Source organism: Bombus fervidus, chromosome 1 (genome assembly GCF_041682495.2).
Source record: "Bombus fervidus isolate BK054 chromosome 1, iyBomFerv1, whole genome shotgun sequence".
Classification (NCBI taxonomy): domain Eukaryota; kingdom Metazoa; phylum Arthropoda; class Insecta; order Hymenoptera; family Apidae; genus Bombus; species Bombus fervidus.
In genome coordinates this window covers 6,775,733-6,797,613 of record NC_091517.1, presented here as the reverse complement: position 1 = coordinate 6,797,613, position 21,881 = coordinate 6,775,733, and the positions used below count along the sequence as shown (strand labels likewise).

Here is a 21,881-nt window from a genome sequence, read left to right as displayed (position 1 = left end):
AAAATATCTCAAACCCAGAGTTAAGGACCTAACCAACCAAGCCCTTAATCCACAAAAATTCACTACCCCTTCAATCTCTTACGCACAGGTAGTTCAAGGAAATCAAAGCAGACCGAAAATCTATATTGTTCTATCATAAATTAATGTTCCCAGTTCACAAGATACGGATAACTTCAATAGATTTGAAAAATTAATCGTCAAACAAACAGAGCAAATTAATAACTTGCTATCATTGCTTACAATCATCGTGGACAAATTAACACGCTCCGACGTAAAATAAAACCAATACGCATAGCTCTATGGAATGCTAACGGTCTAGCTCAACATAAATATGAACTAGAGCTCTTTCTAAAACAACAAGAAATTGACATAATGTTTATATCTGAAACTCACTTCACCGATAAAAATTACCTGAAAATAAATGGTTATAACTTTTACCATACCCAACATCCCAGGGGAAAGGTCCACGACGGCACCGGAATTATCATCAAGACCAGCATAAAACACTATGAGCTTCCATCGTTCCAGAAGGACTACCTCCAAGCCACAAACGTAGCGATCGACGATTGGTATGGTCCAATCACCACATCAGCAGTATATTGTCATCCTAGACATTCTATTTCCAAAGAAAACTTCGATAAATTCCTCGAAGACCTGGGCAATAAATTTATAGTTGGAGGAGACTATAACGCTAAACATACACAATGGGGTAGCAGACTTATCACAGTAAGGGGCAAAAACCTTTTGAAATCCATAAACGTCAACAGACTTAACTACCTCAGTACAAACGAACCCACTTACTTGCCAACTGACATTACCAAACTACCTGACTTATTAGACTTCTTTATAACTAAAAACATCTCGCCAAGATACATCCAAATCAACTCCTCTGTGGAACTCTCTTCAGATCATTCATCCGTCATAGCAACAATTAACTCAGCAATTATCGAAAACCAACCTAATGACTTTATTCATAACCAACTCACAAAGTGGCAGCTCTTTAAGCAAGTATTCAACATCAGCCTTAATATCCTTAAAAACAAACGAAGATATAGAAGCAGCCACGGAATATTTAAACTCCAGCATAATAAACGCGATCCGTTCTTCCATCCCCACTAAGAGTTTTGTTAATAAACATGAATACCCCCATTATATAATAAAAAAGATCGTAGAAAAACGCGGACTTAAAAGAGTATGGCAAAGTCATAGAACGCCTGAAGACAAGCATAAGCTAAATAACGCAACAAGAAAACTAACCACTAAACTAACTAACTAAAATGACTGTTTTCAAAAATACCTTGCTAATCTGTCTCCCACAGCTGACTCAAACTACTCACTATGGAAAGCATCCAGGAAACTCACTCGTCCTCCGCAAATAATCCTTCCAATTCGTTGTCCGCAAGGTGGATGGCGCGTAGCCCTATACAAAAAGCCAACTTGTTTGCAAGTCACCTAACTAATGTCTTCAAACCGTATTCCTCCACTATTGCCGCTGAAATAACGGAATACTTGCACTCTCCCTTCCAGATGTCTCCTCCTATTGAACCTTTCTCATCTCTGGAAGTTATAGAATTAATCCGTCGTCTAAACCCGAGGAAAGCATCGGGACATGATCAGATAAGTAACAAAACTATCAAGGAGCTTCCCACAAAAGGGATTGCTCTCATTACCTCTATTTTTAGTGCAATTCTTCGCCTTGAATACTATCCTAAGTCTTGGAAAATGTCATTAATTACCCTTATCCCTAAACCTGGAAAACCAATACACGAAACTAGCTCTTATCGCCCAATTAGTCTTCTATCCACTTCGTCCAAACTATTTGAGAAGATACTAACGAAATGACTCTTTCCACTCTTAGAGGAGTTGAAAACAATGCTGGATCCTCAATTCGGCTTTCGGATGCGACATTCTACGATAGAAAAAATTCATCGTCTAACTCATAAAATGAGCCAAGATTTAGAAAAGAAAAAATATTGTTCTGCGGTATTCCTGGAGATTTAGCAGGCGTTCAACAAAGTGTGGCATGAAGGACTTTTGTTCAAACTAAAGAAAAGCCTACCACGTACCTAGTACTCTATCTCAAAATCATATCTAACCAATAGGCTGTTCATGATTAAATACTTAGACACTATAACCGCAATATTCCCAATAAAAGCTGGCATACCCCAAGGCAGTGTCCTCGGACCTCTGCTGTTCACCATCTACACTGCCGATTTACCAACCTTAACAGAGATAACCACAGCGACATTTGCTGATGATACAGCTTTATTAGCATCCCACTCAGACCCGATAAATGCCTTCTCAACTCTCCAGCTAGGTCTCGACTCTATGGAAAAGTGATTCTAAAAGTGACGCTTCAAAATAAATGAAAATAAATCCAGTCATATAACTTTCACGCTGCGAAAACAATCCTGTCCACAGATGACCATAAATAATATTCCAATTCCAAACAAAGATACAGTCAGATATCTGGGCATGATTCTAGACAGAAGAATGACATGGAAACGGCACATCGTAGATATATCCAAAGAACTGAAAACAAAACTAAAAAAATTCTACTGGCTCATTGGCTTCAACTTAAACATGCAGAGTAAAATAATGCTATATAAAGCCATATTAAAATCTGTTTGGATCTATGGGATCCAACTATGGGAAAGAGCGAGTAATTCCAACATAGATATTCTCCAACGATTTCAATCAAAAACTCTAAGATCCATAATAGATGCACTTCAGTATGTTACCAACGAAACAATACATCGCGACCTTAAGATACCCACAGTCAAAGAAGAAAAATCCTACTTCAGAAACAGATATAATATAAGAGTTAACAACCATCAAAACCCATTAGTTACCCAATTACTTGACACGACGGATCAGATCCGCAGACTAAAAAGACAATACCCATTAGATTGAAGCATGAGATTCAATTAGAATCAAACATACTATAAAGTCTTATAATCCAAGTTACAGTACCACGCCAAAATAATTTACTGAAAATTCCGTATGAGAATTAATTATAAATAGTCAACTAAATAAAAAGAAAAAAAAAAAGTTTTTCGGTTTGCAGGCCAAATTTCTTAAAATGTTCATCATATGGTACTTACTACCAACGGTCAAAGAGGAAATCGGCAGGCGCGCAGAAAAATACAAAGAAAGAACGGCAACACATCCAAATCAGCTGGCTGCTGAAGCAAGCAAAACTCTCATAAAAAGAAGACTAAGAAGAGAACATCCCACTGACCTCACTAAAGAAATAAAATAGTCAAACTCAAAGATGGTATGCCGCTGGGGGTAGCCATCCACGTGTTATTTAGTAATTAAGTTAGAAAAATTTACCAAATATCCAGCTGGACAAATTGCAAAGCACAAGTTAAATAATAATAATAATAACAAAATATGCTCGTGAGACGGACAGCAATGAATAAAAAAAAAGAAAAAATATGCACTATCTATAATGGGAAAAGCATCATGGCTTTTTTTTTTTTAATAGAAAATTTTTTTTCCACGGGGCATTTCTTTTTCTAGAAGGCTTTACTCTAAACAGCGAGCAATTTTTTCTCTGTTCTAACAAATAAATATCACAGTTAATACTAGAGATGTCAAAAAAAAAAAAAGAGTCAACAACTGTAGTCCCCAGTTCTGCCCGAGCAGTTGAGCTAAGCGGACGTGAATCAGTGCCTCCGTAAGTGCGACAAGTGGGGAAAACAAAGTAACTCAAGTCATAACCAATCGCTAAATAAGCAAAACAATGCAACAAATAACACCAATTAGAATACTAAACAACAGCGAAACATATGTTATAAACAGAGCTGTAGATATAACAAACTCAAACCAACCAACAAACGAAGATCATGATTGCTCAGTTATAAAGGAAACAGAAATGGAAACTACACAAATGAATGACGAGAGGAATAACATCAACATCGATCTATCACACCAGAATGAAAGCTGGAAGGTTGTAACTCCCAGCAGAAAACGAAAAATAACATTACACACAAATGTTAGGAGGGCTGTAGAAACAGAAGGACAACAATGGCTCCAAGAAATTCCTCTCCAAAACTCCGTCAGCGCACTGCCACAAGAGAAGGAACCAGACCCAACTGAAAAACCAAAAACACACAACGCCAAACCACCACCAATCTACATAGATGCCCAGATAATAGATCCCCTCATCGAACTGCTAAACATCACGGCAGGCAAAGAAAACTACAACATAAAACAACTAAAACAACTAAACCAGGTAAAAGTGTTAACCAACACCCCAGAAACTTACAAAAAAGTGGTAAAAGTGCTAAAAGAAAAAAACACCGGGTACCATACTTACCAGCTTAAAACTGATAAAAGTTACAAAGCAGTAATCAGAGGATTACACCCAAAGACAAATACAAGTAACATATGTGAGGAACTAGCCAAAATCGGACACCAGGTAAGATCAATAAATAACATAACCAGACACGACACTAAACAATCACTACCGCTATTTCTAATAGAACTTGAACCTAAAAACAACAACAAGGAAATTTTCGAAATTAAAAAAGTTCTAAACACAATAATTAGAGTCGAATCACCCAGACACAAAAAAGACATACCACAATGTATGCGGTGTCAACAATATGGACATACAAAAAACTACTGCAACAGAAACCCGGTTTGTGTCAAATTCGCAGAAAAGCATTTAACAATGAACTGCCCATACACGGGAAAAATAAACGATGTAAAGTGCTACAATTGTAGTGGAAACCACCCAGCTAGCTACAAAGGCTGTACAGTCAGAAAACAATGTACAGGACATACAATAACTATCACACACAACAGGACAGCGCAGAAACTGAGACATCAACAAACGTACAGCACGTAATGAATATCAACCACAATAATACCAACACCTCTGGTAGCCGAAGCTACGCGCAAGTAACCAAACAAACAACACTCTCAGATAAACAAAACCAGAACAATAACATTAACGACGCTACAGAAATCAAAGAACTACTAAAGCAATCCATCAAAAACACTGAAATGCTAACAAAAATGACATACTTAAAATAGTAACCTGGAACTCTAACGGCCTACAACAAAGGGACCTAGAAACTAAAACATTCCTGTATCACAACAACATCGACATATTACTCGTATCAGAAACGCACTTCACTACAAGTTACATAAAAATACCGTACTACACCATATATGATACCAAGCATCCACATAGATTCACAATTCACATGGAAACAGCATATCAAATCAATAATAGACAAAATACAGACAGCAAGGAGACAAATGCACTGGCTAACAAGTCGAAAATCCAAATTAAGCACAGAAAACAAATTAAAAATATACAAAACAATCATAAAACCAATCTAGACGTACGGAATTCCACTATGGGGAACAGCAGCAATGAGCCATATAAGCAAAATTGAGACAATACAAGCTAAAATTCTTATAACGATAGTAAACGCCTCATGGTACGTTAGAAACGAGGACATTCGGAAAGACCTGGGAATACCTACGGTCAAGGAGGAGATTAGCAGACTTGCAAGAAGGTACAGAGAAAGAATAGCAACGCACCCGAACCGGCTCGCAGCGGAAACGATCAAAACAACAAGCATTGAAAGAAGATTAAAAAGGAAACACCCAACAGATCTCCTAAAGGATATAACCTACCAAACACGAAGATGGTACCCCGCTGGGGGTAGCCACCCACATGCTATATTTTTATTTTTATTTCTTTTTTATTCACTAAGATATAATATTTTACAAAATGTCCTTCTGGACAAATTGTAAAAATTCAAATAAAAAAAAAAATACAAAAAAACAAAACTGTAGTGTTGACGAAATAATAAAACTGATTAAGGTTGGTATTAGTGTGAACTGATGTGATCTTCTGCCTTCTATACTATATCCTGTACTACGATAGGATAAATTCTAGTGCGGCTAATTTAACTGTACAAAAGCGTAGTCGAGGCAATGAAAAAAAATTTATTTAACGAAATTATTCATCAAAAAATTGATCAAAATCATTAGTCAGTAATAACTGTGATCACTCTCAAATATCGTATTTACCTCCGTTATTATTGGAAAAGACACTGCTAAGCCATAAATCGCTCACCTTCTAATACCATAAACTCCAATTAAATTAATGTGTATTAGCATTAGTTAATAACAATTTGTGTTATTGGATAATAAATAGATCGTATATTATCATGTAAAATCTGAGCAGATAAATAGACTATACTACGACCCAAAAAGTAGAATTGTTGAATCATTAGAAACGTTACACTGAGTTTAGAGTTTAAATAAATTTCATAAAAGTGCCAATTTTTGTTAAAGCATTAAAACTATTATAATTCAGTTTTAAATATAAATTATTGTTCAAGTTAATTTTTCTTGTAATGCATTTCTTTATTTAAACATTGAGTTAGTTTTTCGAATTGTTTGAAATTAAAACTCGAACAGAGTGCTTCAACACTTCACGGGCTGCAACCTCGCCAAATTCCCCAAAATCTTGGAAAGGCCATGCAACACTATATTAATGGGAAACTCGAAATCTAGCACCTTATTTTTTTTTCTAAACAATCCTATTATATGCATTAATTCCTTTTCTATTTATTCAAGCTATATTATATATTACTTTAAAATAGAACATTGCTGTTGAATTGGTCATCACTTCTAAGAAAACTCTACATCTGGTCTTTAGTTTTCTCAAGCACTGAAGCCATCGACAGCCTATAGATCAAAGACTGCGTCGAAGGCAAACCATAAACAGCAGATAGGCGACGTTGGCTTCAGGGTTTTCAGTCATAGAGTAACACTGCTAGCGTATGGATCTGGATCAGCTCATATTATATTCCGACTTGTATTTATACTTCAGTATTTAAAATATATATTTTCTACCTTACAATTTATCCACGCGTTCCTTTGTATTCACATACGTCTAATAACCTCAACAATTGGCATAATCTTTCTATAAACTATCAAAATATTCAAATATTTCTTATATATCTCTGTATATTTGTAGTACAAAACGTTAAAAGGCATTATCTCCTTATATGTGACAGCATGTGCTGTAAATAAAAATGTAATGTACAAAGAACGAAATACACTATACTGATAATTTTTATTACATACGTAACTGGGATACATCCAATTTTCATTTAAGTTCATGTAGTTGACAATAGCACAGTGAAATAACTCATTGCGGTTTGAATAATCTGAAAGTATAAACAGTAGTCCAATTATGAATAATTTTGTGATTATTTAAAATGTGCCGTAGTAAGAAGATTTTACCGAGAGAAATGTTTCCATTGACATGACCGAAAGTTTGAAAGCTGTTATTTTGCTAAATACCATAGTCCTTGTAAGTAAAAATATATATAAATTATGACACCTTTTAGGAAATATATACCACACTACCTCGCATCTAAATGAATCAGTCTTGAATTAACCCTTTGGAATATGAATGGTGAAAAAAATATCAAAGAAATATGAAATATTCTTACGCTGCGGCGTACACTTCTTCACTGTGATTTAATAGTATTTGCCCTGGAAAGCAAAGGATGAATATGTGTATAGCTTGTGCCAATGCAAGTGCTCCAAACCGCATCGCGTTTCTTGTATTGTTTAAATTCAAGACTGTCTAGAAATAGCGAAGTATTTATGTATTTGAATTGAGAAAGGATCTTCTAGTTTATTTTGTATATCCAAATACCTACTTCAACTCCACCAATGCTAAGACTGACGACGTTACAAAACATCTGAGCTAATATGGATTTAGTGAAAAATGATTCAACGAGGTTTGAGTATCTACAAAAAATATAATATTCAATAGTCTCTCACTCGAAAGAAATGAACACTGTGACTATATATTAACACAATAAGATTACCAACCTTATTGCATTTTGATGTCTTCTTATGCAAAGCAATAATTTTTTAAAAATTTTCTTCTGTTCGTCTGATGATAATTCGACGTCTTTATACTTTTCGAGTAAGTCATAATCCTTTAAGTTTATTAAACTACTTGTATCGAAAATGTGAATAGTTTTCAATTCATAACTGGAAAATTTTGTTTTCGGAATCAAATGTTGCGAAATTATTAAATTAATAAAGACGAACTTTACCTGATTATTGCAAACAAAGCACTGGCATGGTGGACGTATAGCAAGTACGTGCTATCGCAAGATGCGATTACATGAGGAACCATAAACATTGATATGTACAAAGGTATAAATAGGTAATAGAAATATTCTTGTATGTCTATGCCATAATCGACTTCGATTGGTAAGCTTCTCTCTTCAGAATGATTGATGAGTTCATTTATCAATGATACCGTTGGTATCATTACAAAAGCTGTGATTGTTATATAAACGTACGCTAGAATGGAAATGCTCTTAAAGAATGATGAAAGAATTTCTTTCATTTTGAAATCTAACGCACTTACAGACATAATAAAGTATAATTTTGCTTCCTTGTCTGGCATAATATTGAAGAATCATATTTTCTGGACGATTCATGTAGTAGTCATGATCATTTTTAATGAATAAGAGTATATCTTTGAACTGTAATAAGAAAAAGAAGAAAGATTGTTCGATAAAAATAAGAAGAGAGGAGTTTGTCCTAAATTACAAGAATTTTGTAGAAATATCTTTGAAAGTTCCTTCGTGCTTTCATCATTACGTGTAAATGTTAATGGCAGCGTGGAGTAAGTTCTCCTTTAGCTTGAGAAAATTATTCTTTATTATGCAATAGAATCTGAACTAAATTAATTAATCGTATTCAACTTTGAATATTTGTAGACCAAATGAGATAAAGAACCGTCCGTACCTTTTCCGCATTAAAAATCAGGTTAAAATAAGATGCCACTTGAAGAAAGATTGTTACCATCGGTGGTATACATTCGATGATGGAATCTACACTGATACTCCACACATTGAGTAATCCTCTAACCTGGAAAAGATATGTAAAATATAAGATTACAAAAATAATTAAATGAAGGCATGTTTAAGATATTGATGCCTGAAAAAAGTAAGAAATTCTATTCCATGCCAAATTGTCATATTTTCTATAAAAGTTAAAACTATCCATTGATATATAAATAATTCATTAAACGCATGAAACTATCCTCTTGATCTGTTATTAATCGATCATATGAGATTCAGACATTGATCATCTTAACTGGTTAAGCAATTACAAGCAGACTCGGGAGTTCTGCCTAATCAGTCGAGCTAGACAGACCTGAAAAACTGTGCTTCAGTGGAAGTGCGACAGGCAGTGAATTTAGTTAAACGAAAAGACAACAAACGCTGACAAATGTTAAAGCTGGAAAATGCAACAGCAAATATCACCACTTAAAATAACGAACAAAGGTGAAATATATTACATAAATGAGGCTACAAAAGAAATGGAAATGATTCAAAATCAAGAAGAAAACAGCTACGATGACGAACTATCATATCAAGATGAACACTAGAAGACAGCAACAGAGCACAAAAAGTGTAAAATAATACCAGGCCCAAGCGTCATGAAAACTTCACATACAGAAAAGCAACAATGGCTATAAGACGTCCCACTCCGAAATTCATTCGGTTCACTAATAGAAAAAATAGATACGGACCCAAAAGAAAAAGCCCCAACTCATATCTTTAAACCACCACCGATCTACATTGATGCCCAAGTAATAGATCCACTCATCGAATTATTGAACAATACTGCTGGAAAAGAAAACTACAGTATAAAGCAATTAAAACTAGAATAAGTAAAAGTACAAACAAATCTCCAGAAATCTTCAGAAAAGTGACGCAAGCGTTAAAGAAAAAAAAAAAAAAAAAAAACAAGAAACGCTGGGTGTCATACATACCAGTTCAAAACAGAAAAAAACTACAAAATAGTGATTAGAGGACTACACCTAAGGACAAACACAAAAAATATGTACAAAGAATTAACAAAAATGGGACACCAAGCAAGAACAATAAATAATATAACCAGATATGATACGAAACAGCCATTGCTACTGTTTCTAATAGAACTTGAATCCAAAGCTAACAACAAAAAAATCTTTGACATTAAAAAAATCCTAAACACAATAATAACAATTGTGCCATCTCGTTATAAGAAGGACATATGCATACGGTGCCAACAATACGGACACAAAAAACTACTGCAACAGAAACCTGGCGTGTGTCAAATGTGTAGAAAACCACCTAACAGCAAACTGCCCATACACAGGAAAGATAAACGAAGTAAAATGCTATAACTGTAATGGAAATCACCCAGCAAGATATAAAGGCTGCGAAGTCAGAAAACAACTACAACGAAAACCGTTTCCATCGCTTCGAAGCAGAACATACGGCAACTATTCCTTGCAATAAGAAATTGCAGAATCAGAGTCAACACCAAATATAAAAAACGTACCGAACATCAACCATAGAAACATCAACACTTTTGGTCGCCAAAATTATACACAAGTAACTAACCAAACACCAACCTTAAACAACCAAAACCAGAACAACAACGTTATTGTTAACGACGCTACAGAAATCAAGGAACTGCTCAAGCAATCCATCAAAAACATTGAAATGCTAACAAAAATGATAAGTGGGCAAAATGCAATACTCAGACAACAAACACAACAAATTACAGTCATGCTACAACTACTTACAAACATGTTAAATTAAAAATAGAAATGGACACGCTGAAAATAGAAGCTTGGAACTCCAATGGCCTACAACAACGGGCCCCCAAAAGTAAAACATTTCTGTATAATAATAATATTGACATATTACTTGTTTCAGAAACACGTTTCACACCAAAAAGATACATGAAAATACCATATAACACCGTCCATGTTACCAAGCACTCCTCAGGAAAAGCACACGGAGGGGCCGCAGTGATAATAAGAAAGGATATCAAACACCACTTACATAGTCAAATTAGTCAGGAACACGTTCAAGCAACCACCGTTACAATACAAAGTAACCGCAATTACTTCCAGATGTCAGCAGTATATGCACCACCGCGACATAAAATGACATTACAAAAATGGAAACAGTATTTTCAATCCTTAGGTGACAAATACATCGCAGCAGGCGACTTCAATGCAAAGTACACGCTATGGAGCTCAAGGATTAACACACCTTGAGGTAGGTAACACTAGAAAAATATACTAGAACTAGTAATCTCAACATATTATCCACAGGAGGACCAACATACTGGCCGACAGATCTAAACAAAATTCCTGACTTGCTTGATTTTGCAGTTAGAAAAGGACTAAACGCAAACAAATTAAAAATAACACCCAGTCTTGAGCTTAGCTCCGATCATACATCGATAATAATAAAATACACAAGCAAACCAATACTTTCGTAACAAACGAGAGTCGCTTTGCAATAAAAGCACCAAATGGGAAACATTTAAAAAACTAATCGAGAGCAAAATTAACTGCAATATTCCACTAAAAACACCTGAATACATCGAACAGGCAGTAACAAATTGACAGAAATTATACAAAGAATAGCATGGGCAACTACTACTTATGAACCAAACAACAGGCAAACAAAAATAATTCCAACAGACATCATTGGCAAAATCAGAGAAAAAAGGAAAGAGAAAGCAAAATGGAAAAAACATAGAACACGTGAAAACAAAAAACATCTCAAAGGAAATAAAAATTAAAATAAAAAATCATAATAATAACGAATTCTCAAAATTCATAGAGAATGCCCCACTCTCTGGACACGAGAATGCCAACTACTGTCTATGAAAAGCCACGAATAAAATAAAGAAGTCAATAAAACTAATCCCAGTAATCAGAAAAGCAGATAACACATGGTCCAGTAGCAACGAAGAGCAATCTGCAGAATTCCCCAACCACCTTTGTAACACATGTAAGATGCGCAAAATACTACTACCCCAACTAATAAAACTGCACAACAAATTAGAACCATAATCGGGAAAACAAAAAACAATAAAGCACCAGAAATCGACTTAATCAATGGTAAAATCTTGAAAAACAATCCCCCAAAAGCAATACGTTTTAATTTTAAGAATCCAATACTTTCCTAATCTATAGAAGCTAGTACAGATGATAATGTTACCTAAAGCGGGCAAAGACCCACACCAAACTGCATCTTACAGACCAATATCACTACTTCCTGTGTTTTCCAAAGTACTAGAGAAAATAATATACGATCGCCTAAAACAACGATAGAGGAAGAAAAATTAATACCAGATCATCAACTTGGATTCAGAAACAAACACTCCACGATAGAGCAAATGCACAGATTCGTCAACGAAATTTTACTAGCAATAGAAAAGAAACAATACTGTACATCCCTCTTCATGGACATTGAGAAAGCATTTGACAGAGTGATAAGCATAAAGCCTCTTACAAACAGTCAAAAAACACTTCCGGGAACAAATCCACCATTTACTCAAATCATACCTAAGCAACAGAACCTTTGTAGTAAAAATAAAGGATGTGTATTCCGAAGTGAAAGACATGAAGGCAAGGATACCGCAAGGAAGCGTCCTACCAATATTATACACACTATACACGACCGACATACCAACATCAACCAACAGCAAAATACTGACATTCGCGAACGACACGATTGCACTAGTCAGGCACACTAATCTAGAAACAGCAGTCACATTACTACAAGAGCACATTACAAAAATAGAAAAATGGCTACATGATAAACAAATAGAAGCAAACTCCTGTAAAGGCAACATATTAAGGTGACATATTACATTTACACTAAGGAAACGGATACCGCCAAATATCCGACTGAATGGCACGCATATGACACATACAAGGCAAGTTAAATACCTAAGACTCCACTTAGACACACAACTTACATGGAAGAAACATACTAAATCAATTATAGACAAAATACGGATTAAAAGAACACAGATGTGCTGGCTAACTAATCGAAATTCTAAACTCAGCATAGAAAATAAATTAAAAATATACAAAACGATAATAAAACCAATTTGTACGTATGGAATACCACTATGGTTGACAGCAGTAATGAACCACATTAATAAACTAGAGTCGCCACAATCGAAGATGCTGAGAACAATAGTCAATGCCCCATGGTATGTCAGAAACGAGGATATGCGCAAAGACCTAAAAATATTAACGGTCAAAGAAGAAATAGACAGGTACGCAGAAAACTACAAGGAAAAACGGCAACACATCCAAACCAGTTGGCTGCTGAAGCGAACAAAACTCTCACAGAAAGAAGAATAAAAAGAAAACACCGCTCTGATCTCACTAAAGAAATAAAATAGTTAAACTCGAAGATGGTATCCCGCTGGGGGTAGCCATCCACATATTATTTAGCAATTAAGCTAGAAAAATTTACCGAATATCCAGCTGGACAAATTGTAAAGTACAAATTGAATATAATAATTATAATAAAGAAAACAAGCAGATTCGTTTTGTGACCACTCATTCAGACACTACTATATTTCAAGAAAAGTATTTGATTTTTTATGTATTCTTGCAATTTTTATGGTTTATCAGGTGATTGAACTCAAATAATTCAGAAATCATCTCTAGATTGAAATAATATTTCGTTCTCTTTACATCGTAATGTTTAGCATTAGCTGGATTTCATCTTTTGACAGAGTATCTTATATTAGTGAAACACTTAAAATTTATCGAAATTGTAAAGAAAGATATGTTGACCTTTTATCAGATATAGACAATAATATCGATAATAATAGTACAGTGACAATTGATTGCCAGATAGTGGGAATGATATCGTACAGTGAATCAATTTATAAATGCACTAAAAAGGTCGATAATTAGTGACTTTGATAATAAACTTTCTTCGAATGAAAGTGAATAGTCAGAAAATGATTATGATTTTTATGTGTATGAAATAAATTAAGATTATATAATAAAGTTTCGATAGTGATGAAGGATTTAATGCATTTTGTTCAAAAAGTATATCGAAATTGTACTGAGATATAGACTATTGTACTACAATAGACTGAGTCAAAAGTGCAGGCAACAAGTAGAAATCAATAGAAAAAATGCGGTCGTCAAAGTGTTCACATTGCGTGCTGTACACCGAAGAAATGCACCACTCGAGGGCTAGAGGTACAAACTAAGACTCTAACAAAGACAGACCTTACTCTAAAATGAAATCCTTTTAATGCGGGGAATCATTTTCTTATAGTCGGCTTCTGGCAGCATGTTTGATGACAATCGATTGCATACAAATTAAGTAAAACGGTCTCTGTAAAATGACATAACGACAATTGCACAAAAAATGAAGACGAGGAAAGAATAAATAAGCGATAGATGTCTAATTAGCTATTATTTCACGTATGAATTTATCATTAAAGAAATGGAACCTCGATGAATACATTTTAAAGAACGTAAAAATCTCGTCTCTTGGATATAATGAATGTGGAAAGACGGATTGTTGGAATAATTGTTCAAATTTAATTTAATAAGCCAATCTTCAATCGATTTCCTTCTTGAGTTTTTATTAACTCGTATTCGTCTCCTTCCTGCGATTATGAGTCGAAATAGTGAATGAAACACGATAACCGACATGGATTTCTTTGAGCAACCTGCCTTCCGATTGAACAAACGTCTTTTGTCCACTATTGGGGTATGGCCATTTCAGAGGACTCTAGCGAAATTGTCGAGGCAAGGCTTCGTTTTATTTTTGAATATTACTCTCTTCATAGCTGAGGTAATTCTATAAAATACGAATTATTTTTTTACAACTATATATAAATAGATTGGTGCTACTATAATAAATGTCTGTAGTGATACTACACTCAAATAAACAGGATGAAATCGTAAAGAGGACAGTAGCATGAAATTTATATTTAATTAGATATTTAGTGATAATAGTACGCAATAGGATATTATTGTCAATTGTATTGCTGTTTTGTTGATTATTCAAAAAATTCTATATAATATATATTCCATGCCAAATTATCATAAATCGTAACTATCTAATTATGAATTTATATTATATACTAACGATTGTAGACATTCATTGTTTATGCAACATAATATTTAGTGTTAAAGTGACCAAATGTATAAAAATTCTTAGTATTTTGTAACAGGATTTACTTCTTTACTTTGTGGCTACAAAAAAACATCCTGTTACGGCAACTCGAGAATGGTATCCCGCTGGGGGTAGCCATCCATATGTTATTTAGCAATTAAGCTAGAAACATTTACCGAATATCCAGCAGGACAAACTGTAAAGTACAAATTAAATAATTAAAAAAAAAAAAAAAAATGTTACGGCAAGAATACCATATGGCAGCTGCGAAAAGTTCACGACTCCTCAAAGTTTAACAGGCCAATGCTTAAGGACCGTTGGAGTAGAGCGAAATTGATTTTTTCCTGATGGGCAGAACGCTAATAGAAATATGGCAATCGTGCCAGAAATATAAGATTTTCCTAAGATACGATTTTTGGAAACTAAGACCGAGGTAACACGTATGGAGAAAATTTGTTCAATATGATGACCCTGACAATATATTTCAAAGTATTAAATAATAATTATCAAAAGTTGTTCAGAGTGTTGTTGAGCTTGACAATATATTTAGGTATCATCGAAATCAGTAAGGCAAACCCTATCCATAAGATATTTGTACAGTACGGTTTCCTCCTAACACTATTACTATTGTATTCATTGTAATCGTCAATTGCACTTTTAGAGGTTATCCACAATTAGGAGATTAATATTAGTATCAAACACGTTGTTTGATGGATGAAGGAAAGGGTACAACAAGTTTTAAAACCTATCGATGAGGTTTATGCAGACTGATCGCATAGCGCGTGGTTTAGCGAGTTCAGACGAGAATATATTTTGTCTTTCTCCAAAACTTACAGGTATTTATATAGTTGAAAAGATACTATAAAAATTACTGGGAAACGGAATGGCGTAGAAAATGCTAGGGAAAAGGTGAGTAATTTTTAAAGCACAAAATAAAGGGTTATCCATTAACTGGGAATTCGTGCTCGCGAGAATGGCAACAGTGTAACGTATACGCTTACTACTTGAATCAAATGTCTCTCGGCATCTATGAGTTGTTGTTAGAAGTATAATTATGTGAGAACATATAGCGGTTTGGTTATCATGAAAGGACTTCAAATTCGACGTCATAATAAGGAGAAGACGATCGTTGAGAAAGCGAGTCTCGCACTTTTGCTAGACGATTTCATGTCCCTGCTCATTTCCAAAGCTTCGAAGTGAGCAAGCGCACCCGATTGCTGTTCTCACAAGTAACTCAATTTTATTTTTAATAACTAATATCTTGGATTATGTTTATCTGAAATGTAATTATAATGTAATTTTTTTTAAATGACATTCTACTGCCAGAGTTATTAGCAAATTATAATGGAATTATTCACTTTCTTACAAACATCGAGGTGCCTTCTTTATTTCATTCATTTATTTCATTTATTTCATTAATTTTTATTTTTAACGCATCAAACATTTTCTTTTACTTATTCACATACGTATTTCAAAATTTATTAACGATCACTTTTTACATATAGACCGCTATTACCTGATTTTGGGTCGCTCCCCTGTGAATACATCGAATGTGAGAATGAGGAAGAAGTAAAGCAATTGAGATACAATAAGAGACCTAATAGCATCTATATTTAGACAGACCAGCTTAAGAAAATAGAAATTAATTTATCCCTTGTACTGCAGTGGTTGGATCCGTTTTGACTAGTCGGTCATATTTTTCCGGAAGTTACGATTACATTCCATGTTCCTGCTTTTTTTAGCAAACAACGGTACTATAATGTGGTTTTAATTGTATCCTTTGTTACCTATCATAGGACTAATCTAGGAATAACCACGTTTATACGCTTTTGAGGCAAATAGAATACTCTTGTACGCGTGTTTATCGGCTTCTACGTATAGAATATCGTTGAGTATTCTTTAAAATATTAATTCGTACATATTTCGTACCCCTCACTGTGTACAATGATATTGTCTATCATGAGATTACCGTTTATGAAGTGTACTGTGTGTATACCTTGTCGATATATTTCATACTATTGGTAAAGAAATTCTGTAAATAATTCCTAGTGAATCAAGACTCCCTCGTAAACACGCGAATAAGACCTCTAACGTACCAGGATTATTATTGGACGTTAATTGTTTCGAAGGAAGTCGGTTCCACATCCTTGTACATCGATGACATGGTTGCTTGATTGCCACGTTCCTGTTGAGTACTCGTAGACTTTGCACCATTGTCGTTTTTAACAACTTTGTCAGCGTAACTTATACGAGGTCGTTTTTTTCGGTGTTAATCCTTTGAAATCTTTGATTTCGATAACGATGTTATTCTCTGGATGTATTCTCGACCAAGCGTTTAAAAGGTTCCATTATCGGACATAAGTCACATTTTAACGCTATGCCGTATCCATCTTTTCAACTTTCGACGCCAAATATTTGTTTACGTATGGTATCGTTAGCCTTGGCTATTTTTTTACATAAGAACTTTTCGTTTTTTTCCTTGTTTCTCATTGTCGCCGTCGGCAATGTCGGCAGCAATACGCTTCGTCGGATGTTGCTGCACGGAGATGTTACTTCGAGAGAATACTCTGAGCGAACGTTGTTACGCTACGACGCATTTGTCAAATTCTCGTCGATATTGACTACAACATATTTAGTTGTCCTTATCTATTATAAGAAAGTCGTACTTTTGCCACCAACATTAAAAGCGAAGATTAAAAAAATGTTCGAACGTCATGTCCACACATTCATAATATATGTGCCGTAGATTCACGTGGTTTTACTTCAAAATCAAAAGGTTGGATTTGAATTGGGTAGGCACGGTGAGGTACTCTCGTGATTGAGACACATAAAAACAATCCTTCATTCCAGTGTCTACCCATCGTAAAGTATTCTCTCATAACGTTTTGTTCATTACAAACAAGGCCATCGAAGATAATGACCGGATTAGGGCTAGGTTTGATAGGTAGTATCATCTTTGCATTATCCGAAAGGGGGAAGTAACCCTTATTCTTTGTGAATGACAATAAGTTCACCAAATATTAGTACTTTGGCTGTTATTACTGTTGAAGTGGTCACCACTTCTAAGAAAACTCTACATCTGGTCTTTAGTTTTCTCAAGCATTGAAGCCATCGACAGCGCATAGACAAAAGACTGCGTCGAAGGCAAACCATAAACGGTACACATGCAACGTTGGCTTCAGGGTTTTTCAGCCATAGGGTAACACTGCTAGCGTGCGGATCTGGATCAGCTCAATTATATTCCGAACTTTGTACTTACACTTTAATATTCAAAATATATATTTTCTACCTTACAATTTATCCACGCGTTCCTTTGTATTCACGTACATCTAATAACCTCAACAATTACGATTTTGAGTGTACATATACGTTCTCAAATTGTGGACTGCTCGAGCTTTTCAATTAACTGATCATGACATTCATTTCCCCATAATTACATGGACCTAATATTATGTAACGTACGCTGTTTGACATCAACGAACAATGCCTTCGGAGCTGTCTATAGTCATCGATGGCCTCGTCAAACATGCAATTTGCGGTAACACGAATATCTACAGGTTGTTTTACGAATTGCATGATCGATCATATTGTGTACAATTCTAGCGTTTAAAACTATTAAAACTATATGGAGTGGGTGAGTTTAATTTCAATGTGATTTTTATACTCAATGATTGTTGGAGTTTACATTGACTTCCAGAGAGTTGAAGTATATACTGAAGCAACCGTTATTCGATCATTTACATCGCGATGTACGTACCGCATGAGAGAAGTTGCCCCATCATAAAAACCGGCCAAAAAGTGCAAAGTTACCGCAGATACGTCATATACTACAATCTGCAAGCAAATCAACAACTAAAGAACGTATGAAGGCGGACCTCCACCCACGTTATTTATGCTGTTATTTAGATGTCTTACCTCCAGAGTTACATATATCTGTATGTTACTAGTTTTGTACGCCCGGTACGAGACTACGAAATTTGCTCGCTCGAGGAGATACAATTGTGAATCCGGTGGATAAGGCCAGCAGGGAGTTCGATATCACGTACTTACAATGCAAAGATATCGAAGGACGTCTATCGTGAAGGACGCGTCGCTAAGTAAAAGAGTATACACAATGTATGGAGCGCCATAAAAGATAAAATGTTTCTTTCTTCTCGTATTATCAGCCACTGGACCATTGACCGGCGGTTGCAGGGAGTTTATAACTCTACTGCAGCCAGCCCCGCTTGCGTGAGTCTATGGAGTCTGGCAAACCCACGTCCCTGAAGTCAGGGGAGGACTCCATGGTGAGTCCCCTATGGACATCGCAGCGTAGGACCACTGAAAGTGTAGGGCGTTTTAACTCGGTTATACTTCTGCTTCGTGGTCCTTGGGTAGTAGCGAACCCACCGGGGATAAGTCCCGAGATCGAATTATTGACCGAGGCCGGGTGCCTTGGACCCTCGCTTAAGTGAGTCCTATCTGGAACTGTCGAGCAACGGTAAGCAGGAACTCCGGCTGACAGTGACGTGGTCGTCCATCCATACCGATAGTTCCACCAATGACTTAAGTTGGAACCACAGGGATCGAGCTAAGCCCGGGGTGAGTGGCAACCCCCTCGCTCAGCCAAATTGAGTTGGACTCGTGGAAGTAGTGGTTGAAGGACAAGTACTGGTCAGATGGCCGATAAGAGGTTGCCTCGATATCCCCGATGGCCGTCGGTGAGCAGCATCCCAACTGCTCCGGAACTGTCCTGGAGAGACGGTAGGGCTAGGAAAGACGCCCGTTCGACCTGAGACGAGTGAAAGCCCGTGGAGGCCTAACTGACACAGGTAGCAATATCTGGATACCGAATGCGCTGATTGGGTGTGATCCCAACCCCTATGGCTCTAGGGTTGCCGGGGTCCGGTATGACTCATCGTCGAGGTATGGACTCATCATATAATATGCTGCTACGTAGCAGACACATTGGTTGATTCTATCTGTCTCGTGACAAGCGTGGAAGCGATTTGAAAAGGAAGAAGAAGAAAGAACCAAATACTGAAAACAATATTGAAAAAAAAGGAAAAATATCTTATAGTTCAGTTTAGACCTGTAACATATTTTTGCAGAGTGTTTATACGCAATTATTTATCGAATAAACTTCGACTAAACAAATGCGGCATCGTGAATTTAAATAAAGTCGATGGTTTAAGCACGTTTAGGCACGTATGTGGAGTGAGCATCCAAAGTTAAATACTTTGACTGCTTTGAGAACCTCCAACCACTGAAAGGACTTTCGACTATTTCGGAAATAAGGCGACGATCATATACAACTATGTATATATACTACTATACATATACATATATATACATATATATACTACCGAATGTACGCGGACAATTATGTATAAAATTTCTTCATGAAAGCTTGGCGCAAACCTATAATACCGAACGTATCTCATTTTTTGCCCAATATTCATGCAAGGAAGAACGACGAATTGCGTTCGCGTTAACGAGCAGAAGTGAGATGCTCTTTGCGAAATATTTTCTATCCAATCGATTTGACGGATGGCGAGTATGAGTTTAGTCTTGTGTTCCGAGACGTGTAATGTTGAAGTGATTCTCACTTTTAGGGAAACTCTACATCTGCTTTAGTGTTTAGTTTTCCTAATTCTCGAAGCCATTAGTATTGTCTAACAACAAATCAATTTGACGGGTCTCTCAGCCTCATAACCTTTTTAGAAACATGCCTTGCACAGATGGTGCAGCAGGGTATAGACGAGCCAGTTTTAGTAATTATATAAATACTCATAGGCCTATGGCTTCGGAGCTCTGTTGTAATATAAAGATGTCAGAGTGCGGATCTGGATTAGCAAACACTGTACTTACACCTTTTTTCCGCGAGGAGGGAAAAATGCTATTACACATACCCAGTGACCCGTGTCACTGTTATGTAGGATTCAGCAGATGGTGTCATTATACCCATTAAAAACTCCTCCTCTATCCGCTCCTTAACCATACAAGCACCAACCCCGGAACCGCCTTACGGCATTACTTCAGAGTTTGCCTTATGTTAGTACAGTTCTCTTCAATTCAATCTTATTCCATCGTCTTCTTCTTCTCTCCTCGATCTTTTCTTGCGCAAGCCTGGACTTCATTATTTCATTACATAAAGCTTGTAACTTAGTCCAGTTGTCGTCTTTTTTCACCACTAGCCCAATCAAGTTGTCAATTGTCATTGATGTACCGACGTGATTCTCCAATTTGGTCCTTTCCCTTATCCACCTGGGACAGCGCATGTTCGGCGTCGTCACCATCACTATCGCAGTCCCAGCAGCCGGCGTGTACTTTCTTCCTAATCATCCTTCGGTACAACTAGTGTGTCTTTTGTTTTACGGGTTCATCCCTTGGCGCTAATTTTTCGCCATACTGGACCCGATTCCCCTAGGACCATAGGGGTTGGGATTACGCCCAACCAGCGCGCAAGGTACCCAGTACCTTACTACCTGCATTAGTTAGGCATATTTTTCTTATTTTTCTTTTTTTTTTTTTTTAGCGTGAGGAAATCCCCATGGACTCCTGGCCGCCCTCTGGGGGGCGCCGGGTAGTGTCGGACTCTTACCGACTAAAACCCCACGGTGGTCTTCATGACGCTTGTCAGGAGTGTCCCGGTTCCTTTCTTTAGATTTGCTATCGCAACACTCCTTCGTCGTCGTCTTCCTTTGTTGTAGTGGGAAGCATTCTGGTTTAGTTTGGCAGCTAGGGGTGGGTCACCCCTCCTAGTGCCGCATTCCCTGGGCCGTCGTGCGAGTCTGAAGGGGGGGGGCCCAGACCCTCCACAGTCTGACGGCTCCTTCGCCGCGCTTTTCTATGACGGCGGTAGTGATGTTGCCG

General features: G+C 36.4%; 1 protein-coding gene and 1 long non-coding RNA gene across 2 annotated transcripts in view; both read right to left on the bottom strand.

The window, feature by feature from the left end:
• Positions 1-1,649: 1,649 nt before the first annotated feature.
• LOC139985845 (uncharacterized) overlaps positions 1,650-21,881 on the bottom strand; it is a 256,698-nt gene continuing 236,466 nt past the window's right edge. The window contains exon 2 of the long non-coding RNA XR_011799512.1: positions 1,650-1,777. This is a non-coding gene — a long non-coding RNA (uncharacterized lncRNA). The remainder of the gene's footprint in view (positions 1,778-21,881) is intronic.
• LOC139997878 (odorant receptor 13a-like) lies at positions 7,155-8,358 on the bottom strand. The gene is made up of 6 exons (XM_072022332.1): positions 8,112-8,358; positions 7,882-8,046; positions 7,707-7,797; positions 7,494-7,630; positions 7,282-7,414; positions 7,155-7,205 (listed from the first exon to the last, which is right to left on the bottom strand). Exons 1-6 carry the CDS (start codon positions 8,330-8,332, stop codon positions 7,155-7,157), a joined length of 798 nt encoding a protein of 265 aa, XP_071878433.1. The 5' UTR covers positions 8,333-8,358.

Coding starts and splice junctions, on each gene's coding strand:
- LOC139997878 (XM_072022332.1), bottom strand. CDS start 8,332: ATGATACCAACGGTATCATTGATAAATGAACTCATCAATCATTCTGAA. Junction 7,798..7,881: donor AGACATCAAAATGCAATAAG/GTTGGTAATCTT, acceptor TATTTTTTGTAG/ATACTCAAACCTCGTTGAAT. Junction 7,415..7,493: donor GAAGAAGTGTACGCCGCAGC/GTAAGAATATTT, acceptor TGATTCATTTAG/ATGCGAGGTAGTGTGGTATA.